Raw genomic sequence first — 21,411 nt, 5'->3', positions numbered from 1 at the left:
GTACTCACGCTATACTCATGACTGCGTAGCCGGTCATAGTGCAAACTCCATCATCAAGTTAGCTGACGACACCACTGTTGTGGGGCGTATCACTGATGGGGACGAGTCAGAGTATAGAAGAGAGACCCCTGAATTACTGTTTGTGGCTTGATTTACATGGTGAACTTTCATTATTTTCTGAAGATCGTAATGAAACAAAGTAAAAGTAGTCTTTGAAATCATAAAACTGCACATTAGACATAAAAAGAATCCTCTTAAATATTTAATTATGGAACACACTTTTTAGCCTTTTTATTTTTAATATACAAAACCAAAGATGAAGCTGATGTTTACATATTGATTGACTCACAGCTCACATCACTTTAACAAAGTACATCGGAAACAGAGTAGCTGTTACAATGCATTGTTGAAAATGTTCAGACTTATGCAGTTACTGAGAACTGAAGCAGAATACAATAAGTGCATCCAATAATTGTAGAGGTCAATATTTTTCTACAAATATTAAAATTTTAGTTTAATCAATAATTTGTCAGATCTATTCACCAAATATTGAAAAATACTTCTATCAATGCCAAAAGTCAATGCTAGCAAACCTTCTTACAATCCTTTTGTTTTTTCCTTGTGTTGGGACAGAGCAACACTTAACACTTAAATGATTTTTGGTCCAATGATAGAATTTCACCCTCTGCATAATAGAAACATAATTAGTAAAATAATTATCCCGTCCCCAACATTATAGCACTGTCTATAGAGACATTTTTTTTATCACTGTATTTTACATTTTACAACCATAAAATATACAACAGTGTAACATGTTTCTAAATGGACAACTCGTTCACAATCTTGTGGCAATGTGATTACTGCCACTTAATTGGAACATGGATAATATGGTTCATAGGGAAACACTTCAGTTTCATTCCAATGTAATTCAAAACAAGCAGACCATAGCACTTTGCTTGCTCACCTAATGAAAAAGTACATGGTAAATACTTTAATTTTTTTAAAGAAACATACAACATGATCAAATAAATCACATCAAAACACTTCATTGTATCACTTGTGTGTGACTTTATTGTGATCAAAGTGATGCACAGTTCTGACTATTCTTCCTTTTTAAAACAAAAATGGTTTGCCAAACATTTTCATTAAGTTAGTGCCCCGGTATAAATGGAATCACTTACTTCCACCAGTGTCACAACCAACAGGCTTAAACTATATTAAGACGTATTAATGCTACACTTACAACCATTAACACTGAAAGAAGAATTAAAAAAAATAAAGTTATAACAGCTTTTTTTCAAAAATAAAACCCATCAGTTTAGCTGATTCTAAATGCACTTAACCAGTACAGAAATTTATTTTATGGAGGTAATGCACAGTAGCCACACTAGGGACAAAACATGTGTTGCTTTGGAGAGGGTCTTGCTTTTCTTCACAAGCTGAGATAACAGCTCTTGCATGCTTACTCTTGTGTTATCGGTTCACTGGATCCTGGAACAAGGGGCACAGGAGGCCTTGGATAGTATCCAGTGAATCTTGGTTTACCTGGACAAAACCTGGGGAACTTGTGGTCAAGTGGCAAGTCTGCAAAGAAACAAAACAATGTAGTGCATTTTGACAAATTATCTCTTGTATACTTTGCATTTACATCGTTTATGTAGTTATAAATGGTTTATGAGAGTAGCAACAACGTATATATCCATATCACACATATAAATATCATTTAAACTTTTAACCATTTTACTTGCACTGCAAAATAACTTGTTAAAACTACCTGTGGCTACAACAGTGTCTAATGATGCTGCAACTATTTTACCAGCACACCAGTGCTGACATCAATGTTTAAAATGAATTTGCAGAGACCACATGAAAGAAACTCACTGTAAAGAACTTTATTGTAAACTTTTAAGCAGCTTACCAAATACCCAGGGTAATCTTAAATGTCTAAGGGCATATTTCCAATGTTATTAGAAACTGTTGATCCGGCAATACACCCTTTTATCATTTGCACCAATAAATAAAGCCTATTCTTTATGTGAAAGCCAATCTATAGTTTATATCAATGTTATATCAATGAGCCGTGAAGGACCTGCAGGAGATACATCCTGTATGACAAAGAAAACTCTGCCAATTTGCTGATTATGTGTACAATGATTGTTCATAAGCACTGGTTTTATTTTTCAAATTTAGATGGTACAGATAATGCAGACTAAAGATATTATGTAAATCAATTAGATATGTTTTGCTTTGGACAAAAATGACATAAGTACTAGATTTATTAGTAAAGCAAATAATGAGGTCACAATGTCCGACCTGTTGTTTAAAAGTAAATGTAGAGGGTTACATAAACCATGCTTTAACTGAAGACTTTAACTTTAACTTAAAGGAAATTAGTTGGGGAAGTAAATGACCAATACCAAAATATATTCAGCACTCATATATTGCCTAATGAAATTCCTTAGTGCTTAATTGAAGAGAAAACATACATTATTGCTACAATATTTCATATTTTTCTTGTGACATAGACACGTGATTTAGTCTATGACAGCTCTCAAAACATTTCCATCAGTCCCATTCCCCCACTTACTTCTCTCATCTACCCATTAACTCCCGATGGATTCTCCTCTCACCTACCTGCCAGAGGGACAATTTATCGTAGACAATGACTCTACCATATTATAACTAACAGAGTCTTTAGTTAACCAATTGGGTACCAGTCACAATTTATCAGTTATACGACACATTTTTGTAGTTTATATGAAAAAATGCCTTATGAAATAATAAATTGAAGACAATATTGATGATAACTTTGTAGCACACACCTTAGACGACAAGCAAAAGACCAGGGAAGTTCAGCTATTGCACTCTAATTTGTATTTACTAAATTCTAGATGTTTTTAAAGTTAAGGCAACACTTTAATTGTGAACTGCTGTGCCTATGGTAGATTGGAACATAGGAATTTAGGGCTGGATGATGGTGGGGAATAGGTCCTTCTAGTTTCATTTAGTTTAGTTTAGAGATACAATGTGGAAACGGGCCCTTCAGCCCACCTAGTCCATGCCAACAGATGATCACCTGTTCTCTTCCAAACTGGAGACAATTTACTGAGGCCAATTAATTTACAAACCTGTGAGGTTTTGGAATGTGGGAGGAGACTGAAGCACCCGGAGAAAACCCACACGTCTACAGGGAGAACGTACAAACTCCTTACAGACAGCACCCTTAGTCAGGATCAAATCGGGATCCCTGGAGCTATAAGGCAGCAACTCCATTGCTGCGCCACTATGCCATCCCAAGATCCTGAGAAGAAATACTCCAGAAGACAGGTAGCATCATTGGAGAGAAATAAATTGTTGATCAGGTTTAAAGGTGTTTGACGTTTAATAGCTTTTTAAGATGCAGAGCACAGAGAAATGCAGGAGAGGAAACAGAAAATAATGGCATTCTTGATAGGTTTGAGATAGAATCAAGGCCAGGATTACTTTGTGTAGGAAGGAACTGCAGATGCTGGTTCAAATCGAAGGTAGACACAAAATGCTGGAGTAACTCAGCGGGGAAGGCAGCATCTTCAGAAGGGTCTCGACCTGAAATGTCACCCATTTCTTCTCTCCAGCGATGCTGACTGTCCCGCTGAGTTACTCCAGCATTTTGTGTCTACCTATGGCAGGATTACTTTTATTTATTTGTTGTTTAGCACAGGATTGGAGCAACAAAATATGCTTACAAGTTAAGGTCAAAAGTTAAAGCAGGCACTTTGAATTATCTAGCTCAGCGCCAACTCTCCGAGGTTTGATGGAGTTCTGATAAGTTGTGTTTGAAGTGGAACTCTGGGGATTCAGAGGTGAGATAGTTTGAACTTTGTCACACATATAACGTGTGATTCCTTAACCTTCTACTTAAGCATGACACAAGCTAATCTTTCTCATCCTGTTCCAATTTGATAGAGCAAGGTCCATTCTTTCATGGGCAGATTGAAACCATGGGGGTTAATTGTTAGGCTTATGGTAAGACACTTCAATGGCTCCATCTATTTTTTTCTCAAACATCTGAAATAAAAATGTTAAAATTGTGTACAACCTGCATCTTGAATGGACTGAAGAAACAAAGAACTGTAGATGCTAGTTAATACAGAAAAGAACACCAAGTGCTGGAGTAATACAGCAGGTCAGGCAGCATCTCTGGGGAATATGTTTCGAGTTGAGACCCTTCTTGAATCTGGTCACAAAGGTCCTGACACGAAACGTCACCTATCCATGTTCTCCAGCGATGCTGTGCTGCCTGACCTGCTAAGTTACTCCAGCACTTGGTGTCCTTGAATGGACTGCACCATTTTAAATTCATTGCAGGTATATTGCTAAGAACCTAGTAAATAGACAGGTCAGGATAAAAGTTGCTCTGTTGAAATTCTGGTTGTTTGGTCACTTTACACCTAGTTTGTGGTGGTGCAATTTAAAAATTCTGCCTGAAGTTTTCTTAAAGAGTTCCTAATAGCATTGTTCATTTGATTATTGCTTCCTTCACAATCTGGTTTACAATAACTCAACAAAGTCTTCAGCTATTGCTCTCCAGTCTGTCACCACTCAATTCTAGTGGATTTCCGCATGTGATTTTATCCTGAAATTACACCTTAAAAGTTTCCAATCAATGAGTGCACTGTCTTGTGTTATACATAAGTTTCATTGAGTATGAGTTTAGTTTATTGTCACATGTACCGAGATACAGTGGAAAGCTTTTGCTGCATGCTAACCTGTCACGGAAAGGGAAAGTGCCTCAGTACTTTGGAAAGAACTCTTGATATTCGTCACAAAGCATAACCTTGACTTAAGTATAGGTTTTATTATTGTTCATATTGAACATTGCAAGTGGCAAAGGAAATGATGCGGGGACAAATAAAGTAACAAAAGATTGATTTGTTGGAATTGTACATGACCACAATGGAAACATTATCAGCACTTTCCATCTGCAAACAACGTGGAAGTGGATCATATTCTGATAATATTAAATCCAGAATGATGCAATGGAGTTTTGGTGCCTCGACATAAAGTGTTGCAGTCGCTTTCAGGAGTGAGACACAACTGCAGTGATGTTTCTGATTCCCTATATGTTATCCTCTGGCAGAGGTGAGTGATCAGGAGGAGCAAATTGCTGGATGCATTCCTCCCAGAAAGATGAATCATGTGGTGTGACAGTGGACAGAGCATGAAAGCCATCAGCTATTCCAAAAAGATGGGACAAAGTAAATGGAATATGGAGCAGACAGCCATCAGCATAGTGTCTTAGAGCCATAAAGCAGGGAAACAGGCCCTTCGAGTCACAAATTTGCTATTTGCAGCATCCCATTTCCATGCATTTGGCCCATAGCCCTCTAATCCCTTAATAATAACCATATATCTGCCCAAATAGTTTTTAAAAGACATAATTGTATCCCCTTCTACAGGTTATTTTGACAGGTCATTCCTGATATGGACTACACTCTGCGTTGCCCCTGATGTCCCTCGTAAATCTTTCCCCTCTCAACTTAAACCTATGCCCTCTAGTTTTGCCATCTCCACCATGCGGAAAAAGAGACTGTGAGTGATGCTCCCCATGCTTTTGTAAACTTCAGTAATGTTACCCCTCAGCCTCCTATGGTCCATAGAAAAAAGTCTCAGCCTATCCAATCTTTCCTTATAATTCAAGCCCACAAGCCTCAGTAATATCCTAGTGAATTTCTTCTGCATGCTTTCCAATTGAATTACATCCTCCGAAAGCTGGGTGACCAGAAGTGCACACAGTAGAGTAATCGAATCATACAGTACAGAAGCAGGCCCTTCAGTTCAATTTTAAAATATCAATGAACCACTTGTTTCTTTAAACTCTCATTGAGTAAGTGTTTACTCAGTTTTATCATCTCTTGGATGCCTATTTGTGTACTTGTTTAGATTTCTAGGAAGTCCTGTAAGTGGGCAGCTGGCACTTCTGCTCCTTGCAGGTCGATAGCTTATATTTATGGTTTGTTATGTGACCTCAATGGAATTTCCCTGGGGAAGTGCATGGAATGCATTTGTCCCAGTTTCTCAGGAACTGCTGGAGCCAATCGTAGATTAAAGTTATTAATGACGTAGCATTTATTGGATTATGCAGGGGAGCATTCCACATTTCAAATTTCCTACATACAGATTACAGGAAAACTCCGATAACCTTCTATTCAGTGAGCATGAAAATCCTGATGGTTCAGCATTGTGCTCACTGGGTTTTGTTTCCCGCCCTCAGTTTGAATTTACCTTGGCACCATTTCCTGTGCTGCTGTTAAATTCACCAGAGCCCTGTTTCTCATGTTCCCTTTAAACTCACCAGAGCCATATTTCTCGCCCTCCCCTTAAAATCACTGGTGTCCCATTTCCTGTTCCCTTTAAATTCATTAGGTTCGGTTTCCCATATCTCTTTAAATTTACTAGCGTTATTGGAAAATATTTTACACCAATGCGTAACTTCTAAAAGAAAGTGAACTTAAAGTTAGTTACAAGAAGTGGTTGGACAGACTGGATTATTTGCTCTGCAGCACAGGACATTGAGGGGAAATCTGATGGAAGTCTTCAGCATTATGAGACATGGATCGGGTAAATAGTGGGAACATTTTGCCCATACTGGGAATCTTAAAGAAAGCATTTGTTTGAGGTGAGAGAGGCAAAGTTTAAAGGAGATGTGCGGGGTAAGTTTTTGTTACGCTGGAGGTGATGGGATGCCTGGTATGTGCATACACATGTGCCTAGATAGGCACATGGATATGGAGAGAATGGATGGATATGAATGGATATGGAGAGAATGGATGGATATGAAAGTTCAGATGAGATTAATTTATTGGGGCTTATTGTTTGGCACAGACATTGTTCCTGTGCTGTACTGTTCTACGTTCTATGAAAATGTGGAAATAATATTAGAAATAACATCTGACAGTCTGGAAAACGTGTGAGTATGCTTCCAGTAAGGTTCGGATTGTGCTGGATCATTGGAGGTTCAGTGTATTTTGCTTTGACACTAAAGATTTAAGGTTTAGGTTTATTATTATCACATGTACCAAGGTACAGTGAAAACCTACCTAAACAGATCCATACATACAGTAAACACAATCCAGTCAAACTTAAGTACAATAGATAGAACAAAGGGGAAGGTAAATAGTGCAGAATATAGTTCTCAGCATTGTGGTGCATTAGTTCCATAAACAAAGTCCAATGTCCTCAATGGGGTAGAGGTGAATCAGACAGTTCTCTAGCTATGGAGAGCTCATTCAGACACTTGATACCAGAAGGGAAAAAACTGTTCCTGATCACAGTACAATTTTTGTAGACTCAAAATCCCATGATCTAACAACATACCCATACATAGTTTGCCTTATTTCTGTTCCATCAATGAAATCCATGCATCTAGTTTTATTTTTAATGAGTAACACCTAACGCAGTAACTTAAAATTACAGCTGAGTTGTGGGGAATCAGGCAAAAACTGTAGAGGAATAATATTGACCTTTTAGTAATAGCGGTAATTTGTAGAAGTCGGTGGGCAGATTTATTACTGAGGGGAAAACAGTTTAAACTACATTATCACTTGATAAACACATCCTATACTTGTTAATAACAGTGTGGACGTGTGGTTCCTGTTAAAAGCCAGCTGCTGTCATTCTTCATCTGACAGCCACCATGATTCAGTGAGTACTGGAGAGTGAGAGGTGTGGATCTTGGAACTTAGGGGCCAGAGTTAGTGTTCTGGGCCTGGTCCACTTGGCCGTCATTTACGCAACATAATTTATGCGTCACGATGCACGACGCGTGCATCGTGACATGCACGTGATGCGCGCATGGTGCGCATTACGCACGCATGGTGCGCATTTTACGCAGGCATGGTTGTGATTTTGTGATGTACAAAATCTTCGTTGTGATTTTGTGATGTACAGAATCTTCGCGCGCCATCTGCGTGACACGCAAATGACGGTCAAGTGGGACAGGCCCTTAATGGGCTGCTTCACTCCATTGGGGACTCATGGCGCTAACTCTGCTCAGTTAGTAACAAGTCCCAACCACTGCCCCTCACTCTTTATAAACCTATCGTCCACCATTTCTCATAGTCTTTGATGCCATTAATTCCTGACCCAGGCATGTACACACTTATTCCACTGGCACCACTGTTTCTCTGCTGCTCCCCCTTAATTTCCCTCCAGCCAGAGTACCTGGCACTATGGTATTTTAATGTGTGAGAGTGAGGAAGGAGTGAGGAAGTGTGAGAGAGAGATGAGGGAGGGAGGGAGGGAGGGGAAGAGAGAGGGAGTGAGAGATTTAGAGAGTTCATAAGATTGTAAGACGTAGGGGCAGAATTAGAGCATTCAGTCCATCATGTGTGCTCCGCCATTCGATCATGGCTGATCTATTCTTCCCTCTCAACTCCAATCTCCTGCCTTCTCCCCGTAACCTTTGACGCAATTACTAATCAAGAACCTATTAATCTCCAGTTTAAAAATACCCAGACTTGGCCGCCATTGCCACCTGTAGCAAAGAAATTGCTTCTCATCTCCTTTCTAAATGAACGAACTTGTATTCTGAAGCTGTGCCCTCTAGTCCTAGACTTTCCCACTACTGGAAACATCCTCTACACATCCACTCTATCTAGGCCTTTCATTATTCAGTGGGTTTCAATGAGATCCCTCCACACCCTTGTAAACTCCACGCTCCTCATACTGTATGTTAACGCAATCGTACCCGGGATCATTTTTGTAAACCCCTTCTGGACCCTCTACAATGCCAGCACATCCTTCCTCAGATATGGGGCTAAAAGTATCAGTGTATGAAGTGGTATTGATGGCCCAGGCCAAAATATCACAGGGTAGTGGTTGAGTACTGAGGAATCCATAATTTCTGCATAATTACAATTCAATAGGGCCTTAGCAACAAACATAATATCTTACAACTGTCTATGTTAAACTTCAATCATCACTATTCAGTACAGGTGCCCAACCTTGACATAGTCGCCTTGAAACATATTAGCTGCTATTCCCAAATTGTCACTCTTTGCTGGTTTGGCGACACTGCAGATCTCGCTTATTTATGTATTGTATACTTGGAAGCAGGAGGAGAGAAGACACAAGGCAGCACAGTGGTGCAGTGGAAGAGTTGCTGTGTTACATCGCCAGAGACCCAGGTTTGATCCTGACTACAGGTGCCATATGTACGAAGTTTGTCCATACTTCCTGTGATCGCATGGGTTTTCTCCTGATGCTCTGGTTACCTCCCGCACTCTTAGACATGCAGGTTTGTAGGTTAATTGGCTTTGTTAAGATTGTAAATTTTCTCTAGTGTATAGAATAATGCTAGTGCACAGGGTAACCGCTGGTTGGCGTGGGCTGAGTGGCCTCTTTCCGCACTAAAGTCTCTCTAAAGTCTAAAGTAAAGTCTAAAGACATGGGAAAGAAGTTATCTGGCACACCTCGCACAGTATTCCTGTTCCTCTTTCTTTTACCACGTACCACTCCTTTTCAATTAATAATTGATCCGTATTCACGTTTAGTCCTTGATATCCAGTTTCTCATACTACATTACCACATTAAACTTCAGTCTGTTTGTGACATGGGGTTGTCCACTTCAAGCATGTTTACGAAGTTGATCAGATAAAATAACCCCCACTGCAGCTATGCTGAAGCCATTTATTAAATTAATTTCAAACTGGGGAGGGATTGCACTGAATGCCTGAAGGTACAAATTGCAGGAGCTCTTCACAGGACTGTATGTTGACCTGGGAGCAGCAATTGTAGGCAGTGGTTGCCTTTGATTCAAGGGTCACAGTGAGATATCAACTAAAAAGGTTCTTTAATATGGCTTCACACAATCCTTTTGCAATCATGCTCCCTTCATATAAAACAAACCATCATTCTGGCATCCCACCAAAATACTTAAATGATCTCATCTCAGGGGTTTGGAAGAGGGAAGTCAGAAGTTCTGCTTCATTTCTGCCAGTGCCATTATGTTCTTATAATTCTACCTGATTATATTAAATTGAACACAGATGAACTTGTCCCACTGCACTGCATGAATTCAGCTATGCCGCTTTATTGCACAACACCGTGTAATTGTTAGATCATTGTGATTATCTCGCTAATGATTAGATTATCTCTGATGTGTGGATTACTGAATGGAGAGATGCAGAGGTGGATGTAACCACTATAAAATTCAGCTGTCCTTACACAAAAACTTGTTAAATTCAAAATAAAAACAGAAAAATCCTGCATACATACAGCAGGTCAGGTCATACCTGTGGGTAGAGAAAAAGTTACCATTTTGGATGGAAGACCCTTCATCAAGAAGTATGTTTGATTCTTCAGTGGTTAGATTTTCATTTAGTTATAATCTTACAGAGTTTCCTGCCCAGAGTAGAAGAATCGAGGACCAGTGGACATAGGTTTAAGGTGAAGGGGAAAATATTTAATAGGAATCTGAGGGGTAACTTTTCCACACAAAGGGTGGTGGATGTATGGAACAAGCTGCCAGAGGAGGTAGTTGAGGCAGTGTCTATCCCAACTTTTAAGAAACAGTTAGACAGGTACATGGATAGGACAGGTTTGGAGGGATATGGACCTAACAGGGACTGGCAGGTGGGACTAGTGTAGCTGGGACATGTTGGCCGGTGTGGCCAAGTTGGGCCGAAGGGTCTGTTCCCGTGCTGGATCACTATGACTCCGTGTAAGATTCAAAATTTGATCTTGACTTAAATAAAATACTTATAAATACACAACTGAAAATAAATAAAGATGCAAGTTTATTTAAGGTAACTAATTAAATTAAAATCCTTCATATTATTTACGATACCAAGAACTGTTTTAACTAGTATGGTACAGAAGAAAAATACAGAAGTATCTCTGAGCACAAATGTAAATCTGAAGTTTGAATGTTTCTTCACTATTTCTCACCTCCCTGCCCGGATTCAACTTGTGATAATTAAGCAGCAAGAAGTTGCAAAAGGACACTTGAGAAAGAGGAACCAGTGGAGAGACTAGATTGCTGTGTAAAGGGCCTGTCCCACTAATTCACGACCTCCAGCCTGAACTACAGCCTTCCACTACAACACTGTTTTCTATCATAAAGCCGGTTCTGAATCAATGCAACCAATTCACTGTTAAAGCCAAGTGTCTTAATCTTCTGGATCAGCCTGCCATGGGAGACTTTATCAAATGCCTTAGTAAAATCCACGTAGACAACATCCACCACCCCACTCACATTGTTCACCTCTATTATTATTATTGCACTATATTTGTTTATTTATTGTATGTGTGTGTATGTGTATATATACACACTGAACTTTTAAATTTATTGCTTCTCTCCTGTTATGTACTATGTACTATGTTTACATATTCTGTAGTGCTGCAGCAAGTAAGAATTTCATTGTCCTATCTGGGACATATGACAATAAAACACTCTTGACCTCCAAAAGCTCGATTAAATTAGTAAGACATGACCTGCCATGCACAGTTATGCTGACTTAACCAATTATCTTCCAAATAGAAGTCTAGAACCAGGAGCCACAGTTCAAGAATAAGGGGTAAGCCATTTAGAACAGAGATGAGGAAAAAACGTTTTCACACAGTTGTCTGTAGAATTCTCTGCCACAGAAGGCGGTGGAGGCCGGTTCTCTGGATGCTTTCAAGAGAGAGTTAGATAGAGCTCTTAAAGACCAGGGGAGTCAGGGGATATGGGCAGAAGGCAGGAACGGGGTACTGATTGTGGATGATCAGCCATGATCACATTGAATGGTGGTGCAGGCACGAATGGCTGAATGGACTCCTGCACCTATTGTCCATAATCCTATCCAGAAGAATCTTCTCCAATAGGTTCCCTACCGCTGACATGAGTCTTACTGGCCTATAATTCCCTGGATTCTCTATACTTCCCTTCTTAAATAAAGGGACAGCATTGGCTATTCTCCAGTCTTGTAGCTAGAGAAGATGCAAAGATTTCTGTCAAGGGTCTCACAATCTCCTCTTGCCACTCCCAACACCTCAGAGAGATCCCATCGGACCCAGGGGATTTATCCACCTTAATGCTCTGCAACAGGACCAATACCTCCTCCGTCTTAATCTCAAACTGCTCTTGTGAATTAGTATTCTCCACACTGATCTCACTGTTCTCCATGTTCTTCTCCTTAGTGAAAGCAGAAGCAAAGTACTCATTTAGTACCAGCTACATCCCCAGACTCCCAAGCAAACCCCCTGCCCCTCCCCCCCCCCCACTTTATCCTTCAGTGGTCCGACCTTCTCCCTGGTTAACTTCTTGTTTCTAATGTAGGTATAGAAAGCTTTGCATTTACTGTACCTCAATCTGACTTGCCAAAGCGATTTTGTGGCCCAATTTGGCCCTTCTAATTACCCACTTTTCTTTCTTCCTTTCTCTATATTCCTTAAAGGCCCCATCCTCTTAAACTTTGCATGCGCTTCCTTTTACTTTTTGACCAAATTTACAACTACTTTGGTTATCCAAGGTTCCCTTACATTGCCATCCTTATCCCTCCCCCTTACTGGAACTTGCATTCCTGCCAAATAATGTAGTTTGATTTGCTCTAGTATCTTCCTGTTGGAAGATCATTGTGAGAATCTCATAGTTTGAGTATTTGTAATCAGCACATGTTTAGTATTAATAAAAATTGAAATGAAACATTAAACAAAATGCTCAACAACCTAACTTATCAGGCTAAATTGTGTAAACCATGTCTAATTTGAATGCTGGGGGGGGTGGGTCATACAACACAGACTGCATTCAGAAATGTTGTTTTCTGAGATTAAAAGCCTGCAGGCATTGGAACATTTTTATTATACAAGGTTATTAAATGACATAGCACTAATTACATTGATAACAAATAAACAGTCAACGCAATGATGAATGTAATGTTGTTTTATAATGCTATAGATGTCTGCATTCCAAGCTTCCATTAATGTTTATCAAGTATTTGTCAGAATTTTAGGATCTTTTAAAAGTTTTTAAAGGCCCTAAGTTTTTTAAAAAGATTTAAGAAGGAAGTAATGCAGAACACTTGGAATTAGTGGCATTTAATCTGATTTCATTTACAGGAGAGCTAACATTTTGACTTTGGTCACTAAATTCAAAACCAGAATGTTTGGGAGAATAATAAACATGCAAAAACATTTGATGCAGTGACATACTGATAATGAGCTGCCGGCTTCACAACAAACTCTCCAATACTCATTCTGCCTGTATATTAGTCATTGCTTTTTATGCAATGACTAACATACTGAAAGATTCATTTTTTATACAAGCAGAATCTATGGGAAAATTGCAATACCTCCCTGGCCTGAAGCTATGCCTACTTTGCAGAAATGCTCTCTCCAACAGTTCTGTGAGTCCCTTTCTCATTGCTCTCCTCTGTGAACAGATTACCTACCATGCTTTGATTGTTCTGCCTCTCCGCTTTTTCAGCTTTCTTCTCCACTACAATCAATCTGACGAAGGGTCTCGATCCAAAATGCCACCTATCCATGTTCTCCAGAGATGTTACCTGACCCGCTGAGTTACTCTAGCACTTTGTGTCCTGTTATATATTAACCAGCATCTGCAGTCCTTTGTTTCAACATTCTACATATTTTAATGTTTTACACTGCGTTTTCCAGCATTCTGAGCATGCTCTAGTCTTTCCATTCTAGCCAAACGTTCCTCTTGGTAAAGCTACAAATAGCAAGGTTGAAAATAAAACAATTAAACAATACATCTTCGTATGTAAAGTTGAAGGGAATAGATTGCTGTATTCCTATCAAAATAGAAAATCAAATTAAAGAATGTAAAAAATGTTTCTAAACTATTATTATCAACTGCAATAAATGTTTGATTCTGTAAAAACAAAATTAATACCTATTGAAGTCTTTGAGGGAGAAGTACATTGGATAAAAATGTGAGATTTGAAATTGTGTGCTAGTCCAGCAGTGATAATGCAGCCCAGGGATGTGGAGACCAGCTGCTGAGTGGCTAACTTACTGCAGATGCAAGATCAAAGTTATTACCTTCCTTGGCGATTGGTTTGGTATTACGCAGGTGCATTTAACTACTGAGTTAAAAGGAGACTTCCAGGTCTAGAATTACGATAATGTTTCCTGCCTCCTCCGAAGAACTAAAAGAATTAAATGTAATATAATGTGACTCCTTACTGGGGTTCTGGTCAAAATTTCAAAGTAATTTTCTAGTCCTCAACGCCGTTGTTTAATTGCAATGGAAATTATAAAAATATGTCACTGAGATGAAGTATTATTTGCCATTTCCACAGATGATCATCTAGGAATTTCAAATGCTATATTAGATAACGTAAAAATATTCATGCTCCTTCCACATGTTTCATCCCCATACTGCCACATGCCAACACAAATTTACCAGCTTTGGGGAATATAAACAAGATGCCCCACCAAATATTGAATTTGACATTAAAATGGCATATTCCAGTTAATAATGTTTAAACAACAGGGACAATAGAAAGTCAGTGTGGTAATGAAGCATCTTCCCTTCAATTAATAGGTTGAACAGCTTAAAACACACCAATCAGAGTTTGATAGGCAGAAGGCATGAATCCTACAAATGTAACACCTCGAACCAAACTCACCACATTTTACAATGACAACCTTCAATGTTCCTTTAGTGTCTATCTAAAAGAACTCATCAGCTTTTCAGAACCTACAGTTTTGATTTTCTTCCCCAAATACAATAATGTTAAAGATAATTATAAATAAGCTAGAAAGAGTGCAGAAGAGATTTATGAGGTTATTGACAGGACTCAAGGGCCTGAGCTATAGGAACTAGGAGCATCAAAAACCAGAGGAGATAGGTTTAAGGTGAGATGTGAAAGATTTAGCAGGAACCTGAAGAACAACTTTTTCACTCTGAGAGTGGTGGGTATATGGAACAAGCTGCAGAGTAGGAGTGAAGCAAGTACTGAAACGTCACTTAAAAGACACTTGGACACTATGAAAGGTTTAAAGAGATATGGATAAAATGTGGGGAAATGGGACTAGCTTAGTTGAGATATCCTGGTCGGCATGGAAGAATTGGGACATAGGGCCTGTTTCTGTGCTCTGTGACTATGACTCAATGACAAAGATAATTATTTGATCCAAAGTTTACTTTTTATTCTATATTCTATTTCTAAAGATGCAATCAGTGAGTTGATATGTAAAATGAAGAGGGAAAGCTTGCTCAAAGCAGGCCTTTATGAAGGGTGATATTCCAATGGCACCATGGTCTGTCACAGACCTGTGCGGTGAGGTGAAGTAACATTTGCAAAAAACAATTCCCATTCACTGAAAACAGCTGGAACTTCTGCAGAACCAAATATGTGCATCTGCAAACACTGGAAACATCGACCAACTAACCTGCCCCTCCCCCCAATCCTTCAACCAATACTGCCCAGCACACCTTGCTAAAAAAATCTGTTTCATTATTTACTTTAAAAAAAAGATTTGTTTCAATTCTTTCACTGAGATTTCTTCATCTGTGTAATGTTTAACTTTGTTGCCCTTGGGCTTGAATGACCTGTTGACTTTAGTTACTATCTCCTTTTGCCTCTCTTTCACAGATATAAAAAAATATCTTCCAGGCTCCAGGCAGTAAGTTTTTGTGAACAATAGGTATGGTGATGGTTGCTTTCCTTCCTGCAGGAGATTCCTAAACTCAAAATAGAGCACACTCTTATCACAAATCAAAATTAAACTCATAGTACATCACACTAATGTTGGTTAGCATTCCCCAGGCGAGGCCACATTCATATTTATGCCACAATGTACAAACTGTGGTGATCGGTATGCATATTATGTGGAAGCATTAATATTATTTGTTTAATCTGTAAGGTATTTATGATACAGTTTAAATGATAAGGGAAACTTATATTAGTGAAATTGGACATGACCTGAGGTGCAAAAGATGAGATTCCTGTCGTGTCTGGTTACAGGACAAGTTTGATATTAAATCTCATTGAAGATGATAGCACACCACATTCTGTGCACCATAACACCTTCATCAATTGTGATTTTACCTATTTTGTGTCCCAGTGCATTTTACTCTTCTTCCGCCACTTATTTATCTTTGACTGTTAATGGAAAATATAGAGAAGGATTCTGATCAAATTGTTGGTGTGCAATCAGCACATTATGTAATTGAATTGTTTTAGAATATTTCAACCTTAGCTTTTAGCAGCAGTGCACTTCAGAATGTGACTGCAGGTATCTATTTAGAGACTTTATTGAAATCTTTCATAACATTTTTTTTAACCAAAAAAAAATAGAAATCAGAAAGTTACAAGAACAACGTGTTAATTTTCAAAGCAGATCTACACATAAATTCTCTGGGAATTTGTGACAAATTAAAAACGTTTAACAAAGTACATACTAAAGTAAATAATGTAAATATAAGGTAAACCTGCATGCAATTTGTATTCAGTCCGCAATCATTATTTTGGCATTGGTTTTGAACCCTCAGGAATAGAAGATATGAGCAATACGTGCTTAATCTCCAATTACAGTAGAAAAGTCTATTGGTAGCAATATGCTTTTGATTACTACTGGTTTGATCAGTACCAAATGTGGAACAATCTTATCTGATACACAAAGGTTTTGCATATAATGCAGGGTTTGTCTGGAAGATTCAGTCACAGCCTAGAACAGTAAGGCCCAACAAAAGTAAATCTCACATTAAAAATAGATTCTGTATATGCAGGAGAGTGAAAACAAAACTGAGTAACTCAGCTTCCTCAAAAATGGAAGGGCCACTACTGATTAAGCATTGACAAATGCGTTAAAAAACAGAAAATGCTTCAAAATCTCAGCAGCTTAAGTTTCCATTGAATATTGTGTAATTGATACAAAAGATACAAACACAAGGATATATAAAATCATAAAATTGCACAGCACTGAGACAGCACATTAGGCCCACCTTGGCCATGTGTTTGCCTCAGTGATGTCTATCTTGTTTAGTTTAGTTTAGTTTAATTTATTGTGACATGTACAGTGAAAAGCTTTTGTTGCGTGCTAACCAGTCAGTGGAAAGACAATACATGATTACATTCGAGCCATTCGCAGTGTACAGATACTTGATAAAGGGCATAACACTATGCCTCTTAAATGTTGCAATTATATCTGCCTCTACCACCTCCTCCAGCGAATGAACCCAGCCTATCCAATCACTCCTTACAATTGCAGCTTACCCATCCCAGGCAACATCCTGGTGAATCTCTTCTTCACTCTCTCTACTACCACATCACATCCTCAAGTGTGATGCCCACAAATGTACACAACAGTTTAACTGCTATCTAACCAATGTTTTGTGTAGCTGCAATTGAAATTCTCAACCATTGCCTTGGCCCAGAAGGGCGAGGGCAAGCATACCAAATACCTTATTTATTAGCTTATTAACCTGTGCATCCATTTTCAGGGAACTTTGTGCTTGGATCTCGGTTCTGTCTTACTTGGATCTTGGATCTCTCTCTCTACGTCAACACTCCTAAGGTCTCTGCTATTGACTCTCTATGTCCAAGTACATTTTCTAAAGGGTATTACGGCACAATTGTTTGGATGAAATCCATTTAAACCTTAAATACTGTGTGGATAAAATAAAGTGCTATTTTCTTTTTTCTTAGCAAGAAGTGGAGTGATGACTGTACATTGTATTCCAGCAAATTTGCGCTTTTGGGGGAAAAAACTCTAAAAGTTACTCACCTGGATAATTGGAGCCTTTGCAATTTTGGGGCCCAAGGGATGGCACAGCTGTGTAGAAGTAAATTCCTGCTCACTGATGTGAAATGCATATTATAACTTACTGGAATGTGTTCTCTGCCTCTAAAATCTGTTTTTTATTGAAGTAAACTGAATGTAAGTGAAGTGCTTGATAAAAAATACATCTATTGATGCTCCTGAACACATCATCAGTGATGTAACCTGGGGTCATTGGGTGTTTCGGGTCTTCAAACATCAGACACCCTCACCCAGGAGACCCAGCTGTGGTTGATCAGACCACGAGTTATGTTCGGGTGGCATTCGCTGCTCCGCATGGACCTCCTCTCCTGATCCAGAGCCATCTCGAGGCCTTCTCCACTGCCTCTGTGGTGTTCTTGATGGCTCTTCTCCTCAACATTCCATTGATGCTCAGCGCACTCAAGACTTTGTAGAGCGATTGCCCTGCTAAACCTCTGCAGCCAACCTCGATGGGCATACACCTTGCCTTCCAGCCCTGCTTACGGCAGTCTATGACCAGCTCTTCGTACTTGGCCATCTTTCTCTCGTGGGCCTCCTCCAGACGGTCCTCCCACGGCACTGTCAGTTTCACCAAGACGATATTTTTGGCTGCCTCTGAGACCAGGAGGATATCTGGCCTCAGGGTGGTCGTGGCAATATGCTGTGGGGACTTCAGCTGTTTCACCAGGTCTCCAGAAAGCTGCCAGTCCTGCGCAGTTGCCAGGATTCCTGACTGATTCCTGGCTGCTGTGGTTCTTGGCAGCTGCACTCCGGCCTTCACAAAGGTGATCATCTGGGTGGTGGGCCGTGCTCATCTGCAGCTGCTGATTCCCATGCTGATGGCTTCTGCAATGGGTTTAAGAACCTGGTCGTGACGCCAGGTTTACTGGCCCTGCCCAAGAGCCTTTGGGAAGCAGCTCAGGATGTGTTCCAACGTCCCCTTGCCTGAGCATTGCGGGCAATCTGGAAATTCCGCTTTGCCCCAGATGAAGAGGTTCGATGGGCTGGGCAGGACATCATACACTGCCTGGACCAGGAACTTGATGCGCTGTGGTTCAGCCTGCCAGAGCTCAGTCCATGTGACTTTTTGATCCATGGCCTGCTCCCACCTTGTCCATGCTCCCTGCTGCCTCAATCCAAACTGCTCTGGTACACCTCTCCTCCTCCACCGCTGCCCTCACTTCCTCCTGGACCAGCCTGCGCCTCTCCTTCCCCTTGGCCTTGTCAAACTGGGGAGATGGGAAGATTCCCAGACCAGCTCTTCCCCGAGTCACTGCTCCCACCAGGACTCTGTAGCGTATCCGGGACTCTGCTTGCAGCACGGCTTTGCCGGCTCTCCACTTCCTCCCAGTTTTCACCTCTACCGCTGCTTGAGCCACCTTGGGGTCGCTGGAGTCCCTGTACAGCATCATCTCTCTGGCCTGAGTCACCTTAGCTCTTCCTCCAGGGACTTCAGGGGCAGCTGGAGCTTGGTGTTATTTCCGTAAAGGGCGATGCTGCTAAGGCTCCTGGGCAGTCCCAGCCACGTCCTGAGAAAGCTGCTGACTTTCCTCTCCAATCTCTCTATGATGGATATTGGGACTTCGGAGACAAGCAGTGACCAGAGCATCCTTGGCAGGATACCATGCTGGTAAATCCGTGCCTTGAACTTGCCGGGAAGCCACGACCGGTCCACCGCTCTCAACCAGCTCTCCAGCTCCTGACAGGTTGCCTGGACAGATACTGTATCCTTCAGGCTGCTGTTAAACACCTTGCCAAGACTCTTCACTGGCCTTTTCGGAGACAGTTGGGATTGGTGACCCTTCGATGCTGAAGCGGAACCTGTCCATGACTTTGCCCTTCTTCAGCACCAGTGACCTTGATTTTCCTGGCTTAAACCTCATCCTTGCCCATCCAATCAGTTTCTCCAACCCCTGCAGGATCCACCTGCCTCCTGGCACTGACTCAGTGGTGACAGTCAGGTCGTCCATGAAGGCTCTGATTGGTGGTTGGCCATTCCTGACTTGGTCCAAGGGCCCCGGCACTCTGGCTCAGCAGACTTGACAATCATGTTCATCACCAAGGCAAAAAGGATCACAGAGATGGTATAGCCTGTGATGATCCCAATCTCTAGTCTGTGCCACTCTGATGTTACTAACGCTGCTTAGATTCTCATGCTGAACTGGTTGTAATAGTCCAGGATGAGATCAGCCACTTGGCCCGGCACATGATGCTTGGCCATGACTGTCTGGATCAGCTTGTGCGGGATGGAGCCGTAGGCGTTGGCCAGGTCAAGCCAGAGCACTGTCAGGTCTCCCTTGTTCTCCCTGGTTTCTCTGATGAGCTTGGTCATCATTCCCATTACTTCTACACAGCTCTAGACACCCTGGCACTCCAGATAAGCCTCCCTTTTGCACTGAGCTGTCGATGTAGCCATTGATGATGATCCTGAACTGATCGATCTTCTTGAAATCTTCTTCCTTTGGGATCCAGACTCCTTCAGCGAATCGCCACTGCTGCGCCACTTTCCCTCTCTTCCAGATAACTTTTAGGATCTTCCACAGCTGTTTCAGTAACAAGGGGCAGTTCTTGTAGACCCTGTAGGGGACTGCGCTCGGGCCAGGGGCTGAGCCAGCTCTTGCTCACTTCGCAAGGTCACTGCGCTTCTGCCCTAGCAGTTGTTTGGTGAAGCTGGCATCCTGGCTCTTTCCTTCCGGCGTCTTCGGTGCCTCTCAGCTCTACGGAGGGTCATCAGCTTATTCCTCAGGATGGTTCGCAGCTCAGCCAAGGGGGGAATTACTCTTCCCTGGCCTCTTTATACTGCTTCTCGAGGGACTTCAGCTCCTGCCGGATCTTGTGGATCTTTGTTGTACGTTGGTTCATGGTGAAAGGTGTTCTGGCTGGCTTCTTCTCCACTGCTCCAAACCTTTCCACAGCTAGGCTAATGATGATTGTCGTCATCGTCCGCAGCCTTCGATCCACGTCTCCCCTCGCAGTTGCTTGTAGACGTCCTCGTCGAACTGATGCCAGACTGCCACCTTGCAGGCCTGAGGCCATTTGACTCGAACCTTCTCCGGAGGTCTGTTCTGAGGGACTAGTTGCGCCACTTGGAGGCTTCGGGCTCTATGGGGTGATTCTGGACCCGGCTCCTTCTGCGTCTCACCAGGTAAAATACCTGTGCGATGTGACACTCCCTGTCCCTCCAAACACTTCATCTGGGTATGGTGTATCCTCAGGCCTCGGCCGTTCTTGCAGACCATTCCACATCTGCATTTGATACTCATAATCGGTTGTCCGTTGCCATGTCATTAGCCTTTGATCTGTCAAATTGAGGTGTTCATCCTCCCCCCCTCTCGGACACCCCTGGGGGTATTTTTCCATGTGTTTTTCTGTAGCGTGATTTGGGTCTCCTCCTCTCAGGGGATGCGGTTTGGGCTGCCAACCCGCCCCGCCCCGGTTGCTGTCTTTCCGACCTGTCCACTGTCTCTCCAGTCGTCACCACCCTATTCTTACTTGTCAACCAGCCTATTCCTGGTCGCTACTGATTTTGCCAGCACAGTGATTGATACAAATACATCTATTGATGCTCCTGAATACATTATCAGTGATGTAAATTAATCACAATCTGAAACATCACCCATCCATGGCCTCTGGAGATGACGCCCAATCCCTGAGTTACTCCAGCACTTTGTGCCTTTT

At 41.2% G+C, this 21,411-nt stretch overlaps 1 protein-coding gene across 1 annotated transcript in view; it reads right to left on the bottom strand.

Annotated features, from left to right (window-relative positions):
• Positions 1 to 261: 261 nt before the first annotated feature.
• The window catches only part of nt5dc1 (5'-nucleotidase domain containing 1), a 439,504-nt gene continuing 418,354 nt past the window's right edge, over positions 262 to 21,411 (bottom strand). Inside the window, 1 exon segment of the mRNA XM_055635784.1 lies at positions 262 to 1,584. Within this exon segment, the coding sequence (XP_055491759.1) occupies positions 1,463 to 1,584 (122 nt within the window). The 3' untranslated portion in view covers positions 262 to 1,462.

Source organism: Leucoraja erinacea, chromosome 5 (assembly GCF_028641065.1).
Source record: "Leucoraja erinacea ecotype New England chromosome 5, Leri_hhj_1, whole genome shotgun sequence".
Lineage (NCBI taxonomy): Eukaryota > Metazoa > Chordata > Chondrichthyes > Rajiformes > Rajidae > Leucoraja > Leucoraja erinaceus.
The sequence above is the reverse complement of the archived record's forward strand: the minus strand, read 5'-3'. Positions and strand labels throughout refer to the sequence as shown.